Source organism: Rutidosis leptorrhynchoides, chromosome 1 (assembly GCF_046630445.1).
Source record: "Rutidosis leptorrhynchoides isolate AG116_Rl617_1_P2 chromosome 1, CSIRO_AGI_Rlap_v1, whole genome shotgun sequence".
In the NCBI taxonomy this organism is placed as follows: Eukaryota; Viridiplantae; Streptophyta; class Magnoliopsida; order Asterales; family Asteraceae; genus Rutidosis; species Rutidosis leptorrhynchoides.
In genome coordinates, this window is record NC_092333.1 from 550,646,171 (window position 1) to 550,662,663 (window position 16,493).

Sequence of the window (16,493 nt, forward strand, 5' to 3'; positions counted from 1 at the left end):
GACCGGTCTCACGGCCAACATATGAGAGGAAAATCGTGTAACCCATGATTAAAGGGACATGGGGCAGGGATTGAACCCATGACCACCGCGGTATGCTACATGTCCCCCAACCACTATGCTACCATCGTGGGGACTTTCAAAATATTTGTACTGTCGTTATAATCAGATTATTATGCTTCATTAATACCCACAGGAACAACAATCTATACACAATATACATAAATACCAACCAACAAAAAGGCGACGATAATCTAACCAAATAAAAGATGTACTATATAAGTGGGAAGGCGTATCTCAAGGTTTCCTTAATGCAGAAGCTGCACCCATAACAATGGCCATAACAATACCAACACCAGCCCCAACCGAAGCACCGACGGCTGCAGCAGTCATCGAATTTGCCTTAGCCGTTGCATCTCGACTTGCATTCTCTGCTGATTGTCTCTCTTTTGCTAGTTCTACCATCAGTCTGTCCTTTGCAAGTTCCTTTGAAAACAAACAAAGTGGACACAATAAGCATACCTGGTATAAAAGTAGTAGAAAGCTATTTTCTTGACCTTGGATACACTTATATGACAAAATAAATTTAAAACTTTCAGTTTTCTAGGTCATTTGATATTTCCTTTCAATTTAGAAAACCGTATGTACACAAAAATGGATTTTAATCGACTTGCAAATTGTTCACACAACCCAAATCGACTCGTTCACATACGTATCATGTTAAAATTGTCACCTTTGAATGGTCAAACCCTTTCTAAGGCTGCGTTTGATAAAACAAAATGATTAAGCATAATCGTTCTGAATGAACTTGGTTCCGAGTGACAATAACCTATTTGATAATTAATCTAAATGAACAATATTGATGAGGCAAAATTACGTTATTAACCTTTCTTATGAATAAAAAACTCGATATAGTCGTAAGATAAGTGGTTCTTCATATAATTTAATCGCGCAATATTACATAAAATTTTGACGCTTAATAGTTAAGAGAGTGTTTCAACTATGAATGGTTCAACACTAAATGTTGAACTATCCAACATCATATGTCGATCAAAGATTAGAAAACAGACACGTTGAATGTCGGATGTTCAACATTCAGTGTTGAACCATTTAATTAAGAGGTAAATAAACGCACCCTAAATGTAGTATGGCATACATAGTTGTAAAGTTTACCTGCAAAGCGACTTCCTCGTGGTTGCGGAGAACACAATGGACAAGCTGACAAAGGGAACTAACACCCTCTACCGGAAGAGTGGTGCTCTTTTTCTGAAAAGATCGTTTTACCAAATTCATTGGAGCCGCAATCAATGTATGTGGACCCACCCATGCATCGGGGTTTTTACTCCCTTCATCCACAGGTTGAAAATTACTTGCAGCAGTGGGCATTACATAAGGACACGAATTAACAACTTCAGTTGTACTAGAAGTTGCTTTATACGCCTGAAGAACGGCTTCTACTGCTGGCTTTTGCTGGTGAGCACTAACAGAAAATTTGTTTGTTATAGCAAGAACCCATGGGATTCCTAACGCTTTAGCCTCGTCTAACAAAAATGTGAGTGCAGGTTGGCGTGTTGATGCGTTTGATTGTGTGTACCATGGTATTTTATGTGATAGATTGTGTACTAGCACAATTAAATCAGTTTTTGTGGTGAGATCACGAACTCCCGTCCATAACTCATATTTGAAACGAGATGCCTCCTTGTTCAGATCCTGCATTACCGTTGACTTTTAGTAATATACATATATATGTTATAAATATTTACTTTTGAAATATTTATGTTTGATATATATTTATGAGTAATACGGAGTATATATATATATATATATATATATATATACTCCGTATTACTCATAAATATATATCAAACATAAATATTTCAAAAGTAAATATTTATAACATATTTATAGGACAAAATCTTACTATAAAAATTATTAAAAATTTTAACCTACCTTTGACCAACGTTGACTTTGACCGACTCAAACCCGACTCAGAAAGACTCAAACCGACTTTGGCCTAACTTTTTATAGTTGACGGACTAAATAGACGTATTTAGGCGAAACGGGACGAGCTACTCACCAAACCGACTAGTTGGCCAAGACGGCGCCATTTACAACACTGACTACTCCTATCTTAAACTGAGCAATATAGTCGGTCAAGTCTGATTCAGAAAAAAGACGCAGATCACTTCATTTACAGATTTAAGTTGGCATTGTAATAATATTGTTTTTGTAATCATCAACATCATTAAATCATTAAATTATAAAAAAATATTAAAAAAAAAGGTATACAAGTGTTATCAAGTCAACTCAAACTGACCCAACCCTTTTTCCTTATTAGAAGGACTTGTTTCAACCCAAACCATTTCTTACTAGCCCAAGATGCCATGCCCAACCATCTTGTCACTTCTGTGGAAAACTCTGTTGCAACTAGTCAACACAGACTTTAACTAAATAAAGAGACTCCTAATAAAAAATAATAAGGACCTGCAAATTTACTCCAGGCGAGTCTGTAAAGCATAAACCACCTGTAATGCCTTCTTGAACATCAACATCCATATACATATTTTCACAATTGGTTGAAACGTTTACTCTCCCTTCTAAGATTGCCTTTAACAGAGAAGTTTTGCCAGCGCCCTACACAATACAAAAGTCAGTCCTAGTTACAGAAATTGGCTACAAGATGAGAAAATTCTTTTCGAAATTAATACCTCAAGGCCAACCAATCGAACCCTACGAGTCCGAACATGAACCTCTTTTGAGATGGTAGAAAAATCGGTTGTACAAAACACAACAAAGTCACTCAATCCTTCTGGGCACATAAATTTCCCCAAATCCATAGAAGGAAATGCTGAGATTAACGAGTCTGTCGTTATTTGATGTTTTGGAGGTCGCCTCAAAGGTCTCCCAACTAAAACTCGTATCTTTTGTATGTCTGTCTGGGCGTGATCGGAATGGTTAGTGGGCCCCGGAGGGAACGTTTCAACAGTAGTTGAACACCTGTTCAAGAATAGTATTCAAGTTAATACCTCCATATTTCAAATTCACAATTTGTGATCAGTTAAGCATCACTACTTTTGCTGCTTGGAGGGCGACACTATAGTAAGGGCACTAGTGAAAGATAATTACTACTTCCATTACCTTCATTCACGTTTGACTATAATTAGGTTTCATGGGATGTTAAATGAGGACCCTAATATGAAACAAGTGGGAGATACAGCTTAGTCAAGATTTCAGATAAGGACAGATATAACCCTGTGCTTATATTATTATATCGAGGAGCATCATTTGGGTCAATTCATTCTTTTCGTATGATAGCGGGTCATTTCAAGTTGAATTTTACTCATATGGGTCAAATTGGTAAAGTAGTATTCATTTCAAGTTGAAAGTCTACTGAAGTGTAATCCAACGTTTACGAACTTCTACTTGGTTTTATTTCAGTTAATTATTAAAAATTATATTACAATTCTTTATCGAATTTACTACGATAACTAGTTATAGGTTAGAAATAATGTTGGGCAAAGACGGCATTTTGACACTTCTAATTTCCCTGTAAAAGTACTGTATGAGTTAAAGAGGCCTAAATAAATCACTAATTATATGGACAAAAATTCCCTTTTCTTGCTGTTCAATAATACGAGTACATCAAACCTTTTTTTGAACTGCATACAGTTGTATTCTGTAAAACCAAAACACTCATTTCCAAATTGTGTTCCAAATGCATATGAATCAGTATCATTCATGCTCCAAAAATTATATATATATATATATGTTTGTGAACTATGACTTTATGATGGCATTCATAACACAGTTATACTATTTAATTTTTAATATTCATAAAAAATAAAAAAATAAATGGATAAGACAAATACCAGTTACCATTCACCCGGGCTTGAACTAGAGTACACAGATGCAAACCAATGCCAGTAATATCCACTTTAATGGGGTCCACATTCTTCTCACCAGGAACACCGTTCCATCCAAGAGGCACAACAGATGTAGCTGTGCAGATAATAGGAGACTCCACAATGTGTCCAAGTTCAACAGTATTCGCAACTGAAATACCAAGCCATTTTTGTAACTGGGGAAATTGCTGTTGTTGATCCATCCCCAAGAAGGATAAAGAATTATCTCTCATGCAATCATTGTAAATCCTAATTAGAATTAGATGGAATTGCATCCCACAAAAAAGGTCATATGTTAGCAACTTGAGTAGGAGACTTTATTGTGTGCAAAGTTATACAAAGGAACTTGGAGATGATTCTCACACAACTTTACACTGACCAAGCAAACACTTTATGATGACTCTCCTGATGTTTTATAATTGAACTAAAATTAGATCATCAGATAATTATTTGATACTCAGTATTTAAGAAATATACAGGTAGTTAGAAAATTTGTAAAATGACTTATTTAAAACAGATAATTATTTGATACTCAGTATTTAAGGAATAGTACGTATGCCCGCACTATTTCGTTTTGATAAGCATTTCTGGCCGGAGGTCCTTTAGGAAGCAATCTCTTGGCTCTCGAGTAGAGGGAGGAACGACCTTATCTAGTCGCGGGTTCTATACCGGGTGGAGTAGTGACTTCCTTCTAAACTAGGGTTCGAGGAATGACTGCCTACACTCCACCTCCCCCATATCCTACATTCGTGGGATTGGGTATTGTTGTTGTTGTTGTTGTTAAAACAGAGTGTATAACTTAGAGAATAATGAGCTTGTAGTTATATGTTGTAAACAACAGCATGGTTGCAAACAGTGATTGCGGCGGTTAGGTGACTAGCCCGTCCCGTTACACCCAAAACGTCTAATTAGTCAGTCAACGCTAAAAAGTCAGTTCAAATCAGTCAATGTCAGTCAAAAGTTGACTTTCTGTCTGGCCTTGTTTTAGTGTAAACGAAAATCCCAAACCCATTTAAAATTTAGCCGGAAAAAACACCGAACCGACTTACATAGTATCCCTTAAAAGATAATTTAAAAAATATACTATAATTATAGATTACATTATATAAAAATCCATATATTATTAACTAACACCACATCATCTTATTTGTAAATCATTTATTATTAAAATATTTATACTTAAAAATATTTTTATTTATAAGTCAATATTGATCAACGTCCTACCGCCTCGATATTTCATGCTATATGTAAAATAGCGGTATTGTAAGTTTGCAAGTTATTGTATAAAAGTTTGAATATGAATTTTTTTTTTTTTTTTTTTTGTGATTAGTTTTTCATATAGAATTGTAGTAGTTGAAATGGTATGTTAGCTACTAAGTATGAACTTAACGGGTAGGTACCTCTCAAGGTTCTAACCGACTCGTCTCCGTCTCGCGTATTTTTCAACCTTGGCAAATCGTCAACATCATTGTGTAAGGAATGTGTAAGGATCTAAGGAGAGTAAAATTGAGTATACCCCATTTTTTAAGAAAGCATGCAAACATAGCAGCATAATGTAGAAGATTGAAAGTGTAATCCGGTATACTCAGTACAACAAAGATAGAGTTAATGCATAAAAGGTTTGTCTATATGAAGAAAATGTTACCTTTGGAATCTCGACCTATATGATCTCATGGAATGTGATTGAAGTCGTTCCTTTAACTCAGCAATTACAGACTTAACCTGAATATGTCTTTGCCAAAACAAAGCAAACAAATTGAGAAATTCAAGAAAAGACATGGCAACAGAAACTGTGCCAAAGCTAAAAGCCCAAAGGATGTTAACACAAAACAGAAATGAATCATATTAAGAGATTAGCAACAAGTAAATGAATAAGAGAATATAACTCTCACCGATGTCAACTTTGAGTACTCTGCACTAGATAAAGACTCCACACATGAATTCTCCAGAAGATAAAGCTATGAGAAATCAAACCAAATAGTTATAGTAAAACCATCTTGTAATCACTAAAATAAGACACGTAATTAACATATTTACGCGAAGAGAGAAATTATCATTATCATGAACACAGATACAGACATGAAACTTTTTGCAAGGCCCATTTCTCAAAAAAATTAAAACACAAAATACAAGTCCAACCAATTAGGCAATTATTATAAGATTTAAATATAAATCCAAGGATATTTGAAACAGTCGTGAATATAACACCCTCATTTCAGCGTTGCACATGAAATAATTAATCACTAACTACTCCGTTATATATATTACTGTATAAAGCAACATAATGAACTATTGTAAGACTAACAGTGTCTTGAAATTACCTGTCCAAATGGGACATATGATGGTAATGAAGGCACTCTATGCCATGCCTTACGTTTCTCGGATGATTTAGTTTTTACAGATGAGTTGCCATTTATTGTTTCACCTGGATCCTCTTTATCAGTTGTAGGGATCGGTTTAAGAGAGATCCCATCAGAATCCTCTTCAATCTCAAGCGATTGGGGAGCATCTTCACCATCTTCAATCGAAGATGTTATATTAGGATCAGAAACAGGGTTCACAGATGAACCGAATTTGTTACCAGAGTATTTGTTAAGTTGTCTTCTGACTGCATCCAAAGGAACAAGCTTCGAAAGTCTCCAAAAAGAGTTATTTACAGGTCCCAAACCCAAAACTAGCTGCTCACTTTCATTCTCCTTATCTTTTTCCTTTTGTCTCTCTAATTTTAACATTGATAAACTTGATTTCTTAGAGTCAACACTAGAATGTGCATTATAATGATGGAAGTATGCAGGGGATAATATACGAGGCACCAGATCCTCAGGAATGCAGTAAGTTTTAAAGTACTGTTGCCAGCCTTGTTCGCTAACGTAACTGAAATAAATTCGTATATGTCAGCACTTAATAACTCAATTTGACATAAATTGGCTAAACGTTATGATGGGCATAAGTCATTAAACCTACTCTCTTAAGGCAGCATTTCCAACAGGAGGCTGGGAAAATGTGATACACTTCACAGGAACTCTTTCATGTTCTTTTGATGAAGAAGCAGCTGCAATCACCCTCAAGATTGCAAGGGTAGATAATACAGCAACCTGGAAAATAATTATAATTATGAATCTTTATTTGGATAAAAGATGATCAAGAAAATGCATCATCGAGTTAGATAACAGTCAATGATTACCGCTCCACCAAGTGAATGCCCACAGAGAACAAGTTTCCGTTTCTTCTTTTGAGCCAGCTTGTATAACTCCAAAGCAGGTATCCCTTTAGCACGCGACATAAATCCCTGTAGAGTTACTGAAAATATTAATTACAAGATTTATTTAAATAAATTAGGGAGAGTGGGAGACCACCTACATTATGCTAGGTTCATATAAATTATGTCAAAATGAAACAGAATGCAATAGTTAGTTAGTTACCCGATGAGCAGCAGGTTTAGGTGAAGCTACTCCTTCCTCTGGCTTTGCTCCAAGTGTCCTTTTAGCATCATCACATTGAGATGAATTCTTAGTTGATATTTCATCCGTATCTTCTATGACATCATCATGAAATAAAGCACCTTGAAGTATGTTCACATCAGCCATCATATCCCTAGTAATCGTACCAAAATCAGTACATACATATATACTTTTTACCTAAGTCATAAAAACAACGTTAACTTATGTTAATTGTTAACACATACTTGTACTGCTTCGTTCCAATGAAAGATGCAAATAATGTGTCTCCATTTTCTGCTAGAAGATACCTGCACACACCGAACATAACATCATATACACATGGCAACAATGCAATCAAATTAAATTATATTACATACTAACCTATGCAGAACATGATCTGAAGATGGTTGAATTCGCTCTAACGAAACAACTTGACCATCAAAATCAGCTTTAAATTTATTCACAGCTTGGACTAATTCACTATCAGGTCTCTATTATTTAACAGCAGAAACAACATTAACATATTAACATATCAACTATAATTACACTGCAATATAATAATAACTTGAAAATTAGGGCAAGACATTGAATTTAATCAACCTTATAGACACATTCAGAAAGCACCATACAGCAAAGCACATCCTGTAAATCAGAAATCGAATCTGCTTTAACTGCAATACACAAATTATGAAGTTGTTTCTTTCGACGCTGATACTCTTCGTGCATACGTTTTCGCTGTTCGCGCCCTTTGATCCATGGCCATTTCATTGTAATCGGCCATTGTTGTGGCCAGGTTACTTTTAATAACTTTGTTCTTTGGTCTTTGATCCATGATTCTACTCGTTGTTGCAAGGAATCCATATATAAATTGTAATTATAAGGTATCGAAACCCTAATTTTATGTATTTTAAAGTTTGCAATATTTTTTGTAGTTATAATTTGCGTATGGTGTTTTATAAAATAAAATTGGGATGAAAATAGAAGAATTAAAAAGCATATGCGAATCAGTGAATGGGACGAATGGCCATACAACGCTTTCATAAAATCTTGAATCTGTTTACAGTTTTTTATTTCTTTTATTTCTTTTTTTTTTTTCTTTTAAAGAAAGAGATGAGTAGGTTTCGATTTTGGTTAAAAGCACAAAGAGATGTCGAAATTAAGGTAATGAATAGTTTCGTTACATATATCTATGGTTGTAAATGATGTCCGTTACGATGTTCGTTGCGAGGTTTTGATGATAAGCCTGTCTCGGCGTTTATATACTAAATTAGTTAAACGAGAAAGGTCGAATCAACGCTAGTCTAAAGTCAAAAATTAAATTTAGTTAAGTCGGTCAAATTAACAGTACATCTTTTATTGTATAATATTATTATGTACTAAATTAATTGTCATCAGTGAATCACAAATTAGTTGATTAAAAATAAAAATGAAAAAGTTTTCAAAAACATGGAAGATGCATACACAAATTAAAAGTCGAATCAAATAAAAAAAACAAACCCAGTAACATGTGTGTGTCGTTCCAAATCTGTTCGTATTAAACTAAAATAAGTTTACATCCAAAAGTGTTGAAAACTAATTACATCAAAAAGTGATGTTATTTACCAAAGAAGGCCCATATCAACTTTTATTCTCCCTAACATCAACCTGACTCGAAATCACGACAACAAGGTTGACGACTCAATAAACAAAACTAACTGATCAATGATATCTTCTTTAAATCTCAAAGTTAACAGTTATCAATCTAGTTGTCTATGCTTCTATGTCATTGAGTCAAAGATTTCACAACTATATGCAGTAAGAGGTAAAAGATAGAAGGTTTTTCGTGTTCAGACTACTCGAAAGTGTGAGTAATCCGACCTCATACTCTGATGTATACATCCCAGCAGGAATACTCCTTGACTATTTCTAAACCTTCCCTGGTCACCACTAAATATTCGTCCTAGATAGGATTCGAACATGAGACCTTTTGCAAGGAACTTAGGACCCCAACGGCTATCTAGTGATGGTCACAACTATATGTACTCTCATGAGGAATTCGAGCTAACCACGTAGACAAAGTAAGAAGCAGTGAACACTACAACTTAGAAGATAAAAAAGTAAACATTATTTATACATTACTCCCTACGATATAACCCACAAATTTGCGAGATTAATACATAAAATTTGATTACATGCACATTCCTTGAGGAATTGAACTCGATTTAACTGAACGAAGTTATGTTAGGTGTGTTAACCAAACAACAAATGAAACGTATTTGAATTCAATTTCTTTCTATTATTACCAGCCAAATACAACATGAGGATTTCCATTTTAGTGATATCATAAAATTTATCTATGAACCAAAAGCGATACTAGTTTCAATTCATCAATGGTTGTGATGCTAAGATGACCTTGTTTGTGTGTGTTTTATTTTTAGTTATCACATTAAGAGTTGATGTATGTAACGCTCAAGCGGCTGTTCCTGCACTTTATATGCTCGGAGACTCGTTAGTTGACGTTGGAAATAATAATTATTTGCCACGTTCAACTGCTAAAGCAAATCATCCTCACAATGGCATCGATTATCCTAATAAAAAATCTACAGGAAGATTCAGCAATGGTGAAAATGCTGCTGACTTTATTGGTATCATACGTCTTTATTTATTTGTAACTAATCTAATAATTTAGTTTGTCTTATTAACATTCATATCATAACAGCTTATTAATTACTAATCATATAATATATATTGGCTATTGGCTATTTTTGGCAGCCAAAAAGATTGGGTTACAAACTTCGCCACCATATTTATCGTTAAAGCAGGGAGAGACACCACCAATCACCGGAGTTAGCTTTGCATCTGGAGGCTCAGGCATTTTAAACGAAACTGGTCAAAATCACGTAAGATTAATCCCCAAGCTTAAAATGAAAAAAGATAAACAATTGCATAAACTAGGTTGTTTACTTTTTTATGTATTAAATCGTGTTTTCATTTGTCAGAAGAGATGTCCTATATCTCCTACAAACAAACAGACCAATTTTCTGATTAAGTGAAGAAGAAAAAACAATTTTACTTACTGGATATATCTCCTACAAACAGGTAGAATATATATCACTAGCACGTCAAGTGGACTACTTCTCTATGATCCATGATAAACTAGTCCAACAACTAGGAGCATCAGCTTCGAAAACGCACCTATCAAAATCAATATTCACAATAGTCAGCGGAAATAACGATCTATTCGCCTATTTCTCTGTCGGTTCCTCCATCAACAAAGCTTCAACACCACAACAATATATCGAACGCATGTTGTCTAGCTACAAAGGATTACTAAAGGTGCATATTTTAGTAGTCGTGCGATAATAAATTAATTAATAATTAATACTAAGTTAATAATAATGACTATTCGTGTCCATTTGTTTTACTTAATTTTTGTGATTGTATGAAATGAATGTAGAAGTTGTATGGATTGGGCGCGAGAAAAATAGTGGTGGCTGGAGTTGCAGCGTTAGGTTGTTGCCCATCGGAAAGAAAGACAGACAAAACAGGGGAATGCAACGTGACAATAAATAACTGGACTACCAAATATAATGATGGTTTAAAGATTATGTTACAAAAATTGAAGTCAGAATCAGCTGGCTTGAATTTTGCATACTTTGATATATATCGTGCCATGTCTAACCTGTTCCGTGGAGACAAGAGTTATGGTATCTAAGTTAGCATTTAATTATCTACCATTTAAATTACCTTTTTATGTTACGAATCTAAAATAAGAAACATTGTTAATTGTTATGAAACTATGAAATTACGATACGCATTTTATTGTAGGGTTTATGAATATAAAAGAAGCGTGTTGTGGAATTGGGAACTTAAACGCAGATGCACCGTGTATGCCAACATCAAGCTGCTGCCCAGTCAGAAAAACTCATATTTTTTGGGATCTTGTTCATCCAACAGAAGCAGTTGTGAGAATATTTTCAGACATTATATTCAATGGAACACAGGAGTATATGGTTCCCATTAATTTGAAACAACTTATTGTTATATAATTAATGTTCTCATTATGATTACTTGGTCACTGATTTAGCAATTACCAGTTAGACCGGGCTAAAGAACCGGAGAATATTATATACTGTATGCTTTAATAATATTAAAGGTACAATTATTACAAGCTTAGCATGCCTTTAAAAAAAAGATAATGATTATATATGCTTAGTAATAGTAATTGCTATTGTTATATGTAAAGTACCTACGTGTTACGGAGTAATATACTTCTAATGATGATCTTGAACAAAAAGTATTTGCTATGAACTTGAAAAGTAAAGAAGCTTGTGAAAACTTATTGATTATTTTGTTCTCGCTTGTAGCTTACAATTATCAAGTTAAATGAGCCTAACCACCATTTGGGCCTTGTGCTTATTTGAGCCCCTAGCCTACAACAATGGTTTGGTTGGGTGGTTGTGGAGTGATTAGGGTCTACCTTTCTGAAGTGGAGGTCACAAGTTCGAGTCTACAAAATTGAAAAAGATAATCCTCCTCGTGGCCACAAAGGTTCGCTCGCGATGACTCTGGAGCTCGGGCTGTCCGCAAAGCGGGTAGTAGCCTTGAAATTAGTCAACTCACAAACAAGTCAGAAACTCAACTATACCAGAAATAACAATGACTTGGTTCTTTGGGTTTTAACCAGCTTCCTCTATCCAGTCTTTAATTGAAGCCGAACTTTTTCAAGTTGCGTTCCCTGGTTGAACTGACTTATCCAATCTGGTTGTATCTTCATTTTATTTCAAGTGGAAGCTTTTTTTTTTTTTTTTTTTTTTTTTTTGCCAACAAATAGACTTTTATATGACGAGAGGGATCATTAGAAGAATTAATCCTCTATTAAACTTACCAACCAAAGAACCGGAGCATAACTAGAAAAAAACCACACGAATCTCGCAAATACAAAGATAAAGGCTTACGGAGCACAAAAATCACAACAATACATAACTAAAAAGATGAAATTCAACCAAACCGACAATGGAAGATTAAGATTCATCTAAATACAAAAAGGATAATCGCAAACGATTTGATCCAAGAACGCTCAAGCGTCTTTAATGAATTCGTCAAACATCTCCAACTCCTCATCGTGGGTCAATTTCTTTTTAGTTTCCTTTTTTCGGCTTCCTAGCTTGTACCGTTTCGGAAGACGGTTTACTTGAGTTAAAAACGGGTCCCTTTTGAACTCCTTCCAAACTGTCCATAACCTTGTTGAAAGCCGCAAAAGAATCGCCCTCAGTTATACCCCTAGAATCTGAACTCGTAGGTTTTCTACTAATAGATTTGTCGAACTTGAGCGCAACGGACTCGAAACCCTAAGCGCCCACCGAACACGTGCAACTTCTTTGGTCCCATTCTTTAAACATGCAATTATTTAGACATCATAGAGCAAAAAATTACCGTTGCTAGCATTATATTATATGGTTAAGTAATGAAAAAGGTATCCAATTATGCTTGATGGTTTAGCCCAACAGAAACTACTTTAAATGGGCCGGGCCGAACTTAACATATTTCGACCCATCATTAGATTCAGCAAGCAAGGTAACTTTTGTTCCTTGTGAAGTATATTAAAACCCTAGAACTGCTGCATTACTTCTCGCGGCTCTGGCTGATTTCTCACGCCGCCCTACAACATTTCAATTTTGCAGGTTCAGTTCTCTAAATCTCTTATCAATTTCATTTTATTTTGTTGCCTCTTCTAGATCTAGCTCAATTAGCTTCTTTAATTTAGGGTATGGTATTTAATCTTAATAGGCACTCTTGTTCAGTTTATAATGTTTTATTTGTTATTATTATTATTATTATTACTAATTACTAATGCTAGTATCGTTTTGTAAATTGAAGTGCTTTGTTTTCATTTTGGATAAAAAGTTATAATAAATAAAACCGACCTCTGTTTGTTTTCCATGGATATTTATAATTTTACTCAATACTTTGAATTAAATTTTATATTATTTTACCTGGACTAGAATAGTCTTTATTAAATTAGGTTCGTTTTAATTAGAGCTATATTTGTACGTAGTCTCTACTTTTTTAAAAGTTATTGGATAGATATGGCAGTAGTCTTTTAGAGTGATATGTTAATTAGTCCAAAAACCTAATTTAACGAAGTCTGCTGTATTTGGCAACACATGCTAGCTGTTAAGTACTAATTGAAGGTAGGGATTAAATTATTTTGTTCGTTGTTATTAGGTAAGCAATGGCAGTTCCTAAGCTTGATAAGAAGATCGTCAAGAAGCGTGTCAAGAAGTTCAAGAGGCCCCACAGTGATTGGAAGATATGTGTCAAGGTACGCATGAGTTGTACCTTTGGCTGTTCTATATGTTCGTTGATTAGACGCAAATGTAGTGTACCTAGCATTATGAATTTTGATTCAATTGTTTTACAGTAATGTATCATGTGACGCATTCTTTAATCATAGAAATGAGTGAATATTCTATATAGAAATCTTGATCTCACCCTGGATGTGCTATGTAGTGTGCTGATGACATAAATTGTGTTTTCCTACTATGCTAGATAATTGACCAGCTTTTGCGTACCAGTGTTGTAAAAATACTTGGACACGAGTTAAATCTGAAACATTGTCTTTATAGTTATAGTTCTTTTCTAGGCTATACTTTTTATCCCTTTTTCATTGACTTCGTTGGTGTTTAAAACTTGTTCTGTTTCATAATACACATGGGTTGCAAACGACCCCATCTCTTGCCGTTGAGACAGTTTGGTGACTAGCTTGTCCTGTCTCTGTGTTGGTCAAAAGTACAGAAGTACAAATTTCAAAAGTTGGGCCAGAGTCTGAAAAAGTAGGTAAAAAGTCAAAAAGTCGGTCAAATCAGTCAAATTTGATAGATTTTAGTTTTTTTTTTTTTAGTATGTACATATTAGCCGAGGAAAGTTTTTGGCTTTATAATTTGTATAAAACTATTTATATATTTATATATTTAAACATTCAACGTTGGTTAGCGTCCGTCTCGACCCTGTCCCGCCCGTCTCGTGTCTTTTTCAACTTCGATTTAATACATGCTCAATGGCTCTTTACGCATGTTTTTGGTTAATATTGTTACTGATAATGCATGATTTTGCTTAAATGTAGTTTCTTAAAGCATATTACTGAGATACTTGGTATTGAGTGGCACATTACTGAGATGTTCATTTGTGTAGGAAAACTGGCGTAGACCCAAGGGTATTGATTCTCGTGTGAGACGAAAGTTTAAGGGTGTAGCTCTTATGCCCAACATTGGGTACGGCTCAGACAAGAAGACCCGTCACTATCTGCCGAATGGTTTCAAGAAGTTTGTCGTTCACAACGTCAATGAGTTGGAAGTGCTAATGATGCACAACAGGTTGATTTATTATAACTTACCATGTCATAAATCTTCTTATACATGTTTAATATAATTGCTAATTGTTTTTGTAAATTGAATTTATTCAGGATGTATTGTGCTGAGATAGCACACAATGTTTCCACTCGCAAGAGGAAGGAGATTGTTGAGCGTGCGTCACAATTGGATGTCGTTGTTACCAACAAATTAGCCAGGTTGCGCAGCCAAGAAGACGAGTAAGCTATGGCATGGATCACTTTTCAGTTTTTATTTCATTTTTATTTAACAGACTTAACATGGTTATCATCTCAAACCTTAATTGTGTACGTCTGTAGTTTTGTTACTCAGACCTTATTTATTTATGTTATCAATGAAATGAATTTTGTGAGCAGGTGGTGCTAGTACATTTTTCATTTGTACTTTTGTTTATGCAATTATGCAACTAATCCTTTCTGTTTTTGGTATGTGACCATATCGACTGTTGCTTGGTTTTTTAAATTTTTATTCTCTATTCATCAAATGTACTGTGGCAGAATAATCTGTTTTTTTTTTTTTTTTTCCAAAGTTGTTACTTATCTATAACTTGACAATTTCAAAGTTGACAAAGAGATCAAGTTTTTAAGGGGTCTTAAAATGAACCCACTGTATAATAATACTCCTTATATTTTTACTTTTTAACCAAGGTTCATTGCATCATTATTTCCTTCTAGTAATTTTAAGTTGTGCTTGCTGTTTTAAGTGGTTGAGAACTAAAGTTGTGGCCTCCAGCTTTAGTAGATCTAGGATATTAGATGGACTAGATAAGGTCCCCTTTAGCAGATTGGTGCTAACCGGCATTATTATACTTTTAATAGGATACTTTTTTTATAAACTTGTGGAAGCCTACCAGCCATATGTGTTTATGTTAGACCTAAATAGTGTTAACTAGCAAAAGTGACCCGCGCGATGACGCGGGGCCTTTCGGGTTGCATATTATAGTTGACATAGCGTTGTGTATTTACAGAATTAAAAACGTTTTGCTACGGATGTGTTTGGATATACATGGTTAGTACCTACTATACCTAATGGCCTGTGCGTTTTTAACGCAGGGAAGATTGCGTAAAAAAGGGAAACGGAATCATCAATATGATGTAGGTAGTTTGGGTTGTTTATTATACGTGTATGTATATGTATGGAAGATATACCGGAGTATTTATCGTTTTTTTGAAAAACGTCCGTTTCGCGTATAGTTAGTTGCGTTGGGTTCGCAAGATTATTTCGAGTTGAACGGTGGCGTCGAAAAAATTTAACGCCTAGCGAGCGGGAAGATATGCGCCTTTGAAAATTTGTGTGGAGTTTATTAATTAAAATAACGATTTGACATTTTGTACCCCTCTTTTGGGGGTGAAGTTGCATATTGTTCAAAGTTTGGGGGACAAAGATGTTTTTTTTCCTTTGTTTTTTCCTTTGTCGTTTGGTTTTGCATTATGTATTTATGTATCTTACTTACAGTAGTATATAAAAAAATGCAAAATGTTTATGGTTTGGCGTTTGGGCCTTTGGGGCATGTTTGTAGTTTGTTTTCCTTCTATATAAGACTAGTTAATTATTAACTAGTAAATCAACTAGTTAAAAGGGTATTAATTAGCCAGCTTTGTGATATGGACTCTGGTTGTGTTAGGGCTGGACAACACATGGGTTTGATTAAGACACTAACGGGTTGTATTCGATACAGATCTTTTTTATTTTCTTCATTTTCTGAACCTGAACCTGTTAATACTGTTTTGGTTCAAGTTAGTTTCAGGTGAAAACTTATTTTGTTTATGGTGTTGTGAGTCTTT

The 16,493-nt window shown here is 34.7% G+C and overlaps 3 protein-coding genes and 1 pseudogene across 3 annotated transcripts; 2 read left to right on the top strand and 2 right to left on the bottom strand.

Annotated features, from left to right (window-relative positions):
* The window catches only part of LOC139843487 (uncharacterized), a 362,697-nt pseudogene that overhangs the window by 318,161 nt on the left and 28,043 nt on the right, over positions 1 to 16,493 (bottom strand).
* On the bottom strand, positions 151 to 8,275 carry LOC139879290 (uncharacterized). The gene is made up of 14 exons (XM_071865412.1): positions 7,940 to 8,275; positions 7,721 to 7,830; positions 7,585 to 7,647; positions 7,322 to 7,493; positions 7,084 to 7,188; positions 6,864 to 6,994; positions 6,221 to 6,773; positions 5,792 to 5,857; positions 5,545 to 5,621; positions 3,867 to 4,148; positions 2,706 to 2,994; positions 2,482 to 2,631; positions 1,171 to 1,707; positions 151 to 483 (listed from the first exon to the last, which is right to left on the bottom strand). Exons 1-14 carry the CDS (start codon positions 8,198 to 8,200, stop codon positions 295 to 297), a joined length of 2,985 nt encoding a protein of 994 aa, XP_071721513.1. The 5' UTR covers positions 8,201 to 8,275; the 3' UTR covers positions 151 to 294.
* On the top strand, positions 9,041 to 11,367 carry LOC139886420 (GDSL esterase/lipase At5g55050-like). The gene is made up of 6 exons (XM_071870236.1): positions 9,041 to 9,140; positions 9,757 to 9,963; positions 10,091 to 10,218; positions 10,418 to 10,654; positions 10,776 to 11,025; positions 11,147 to 11,367. Exons 1-6 carry the CDS (start codon positions 9,041 to 9,043, stop codon positions 11,365 to 11,367), a joined length of 1,143 nt encoding a protein of 380 aa, XP_071726337.1.
* LOC139879306 (large ribosomal subunit protein eL32z-like) lies at positions 12,942 to 15,064 on the top strand. Its single transcript, XM_071865413.1, has 4 exons — positions 12,942 to 13,002; positions 13,547 to 13,643; positions 14,513 to 14,694; positions 14,784 to 15,064. Exons 2-4 carry the CDS (start codon positions 13,554 to 13,556, stop codon positions 14,911 to 14,913), a joined length of 402 nt encoding a protein of 133 aa, XP_071721514.1. The 5' UTR covers positions 12,942 to 13,002; positions 13,547 to 13,553; the 3' UTR covers positions 14,914 to 15,064.

What these genes read in the sequence shown, in the direction of transcription:
- LOC139879290 (XM_071865412.1), bottom strand. Translation starts at nt 8,200, where the DNA reads ATGGATTCCTTGCAACAACGAGTAGAATCATGGATCAAAGACCAAAGA. An exon ending in TCAGATCATGTTCTGCATAG is followed by an intron (nt 7,648 to 7,720) that starts GTTAGTATGTAA and finishes CGGTGTGTGCAG; the next exon opens with GTATCTTCTAGCAGAAAATG. An exon ending in GGAAATGCTGCCTTAAGAGA is followed by an intron (nt 6,774 to 6,863) that starts GTAGGTTTAATG and finishes AATTTATTTCAG; the next exon opens with TTACGTTAGCGAACAAGGCT.
- LOC139886420 (XM_071870236.1), top strand. Translation starts at nt 9,041, where the DNA reads ATGATATCTTCTTTAAATCTCAAAGTTAACAGTTATCAATCTAGTTGT. An exon ending in ACGAAACTGGTCAAAATCAC is followed by an intron (nt 10,219 to 10,417) that starts GTAAGATTAATC and finishes TCCTACAAACAG; the next exon opens with GTAGAATATATATCACTAGC. An exon ending in GCTACAAAGGATTACTAAAG is followed by an intron (nt 10,655 to 10,775) that starts GTGCATATTTTA and finishes AAATGAATGTAG; the next exon opens with AAGTTGTATGGATTGGGCGC.
- LOC139879306 (XM_071865413.1), top strand. Translation starts at nt 13,554, where the DNA reads ATGGCAGTTCCTAAGCTTGATAAGAAGATCGTCAAGAAGCGTGTCAAG. An exon ending in ATTGGAAGATATGTGTCAAG is followed by an intron (nt 13,644 to 14,512) that starts GTACGCATGAGT and finishes TCATTTGTGTAG; the next exon opens with GAAAACTGGCGTAGACCCAA. An exon ending in GTGCTAATGATGCACAACAG is followed by an intron (nt 14,695 to 14,783) that starts GTTGATTTATTA and finishes GAATTTATTCAG; the next exon opens with GATGTATTGTGCTGAGATAG.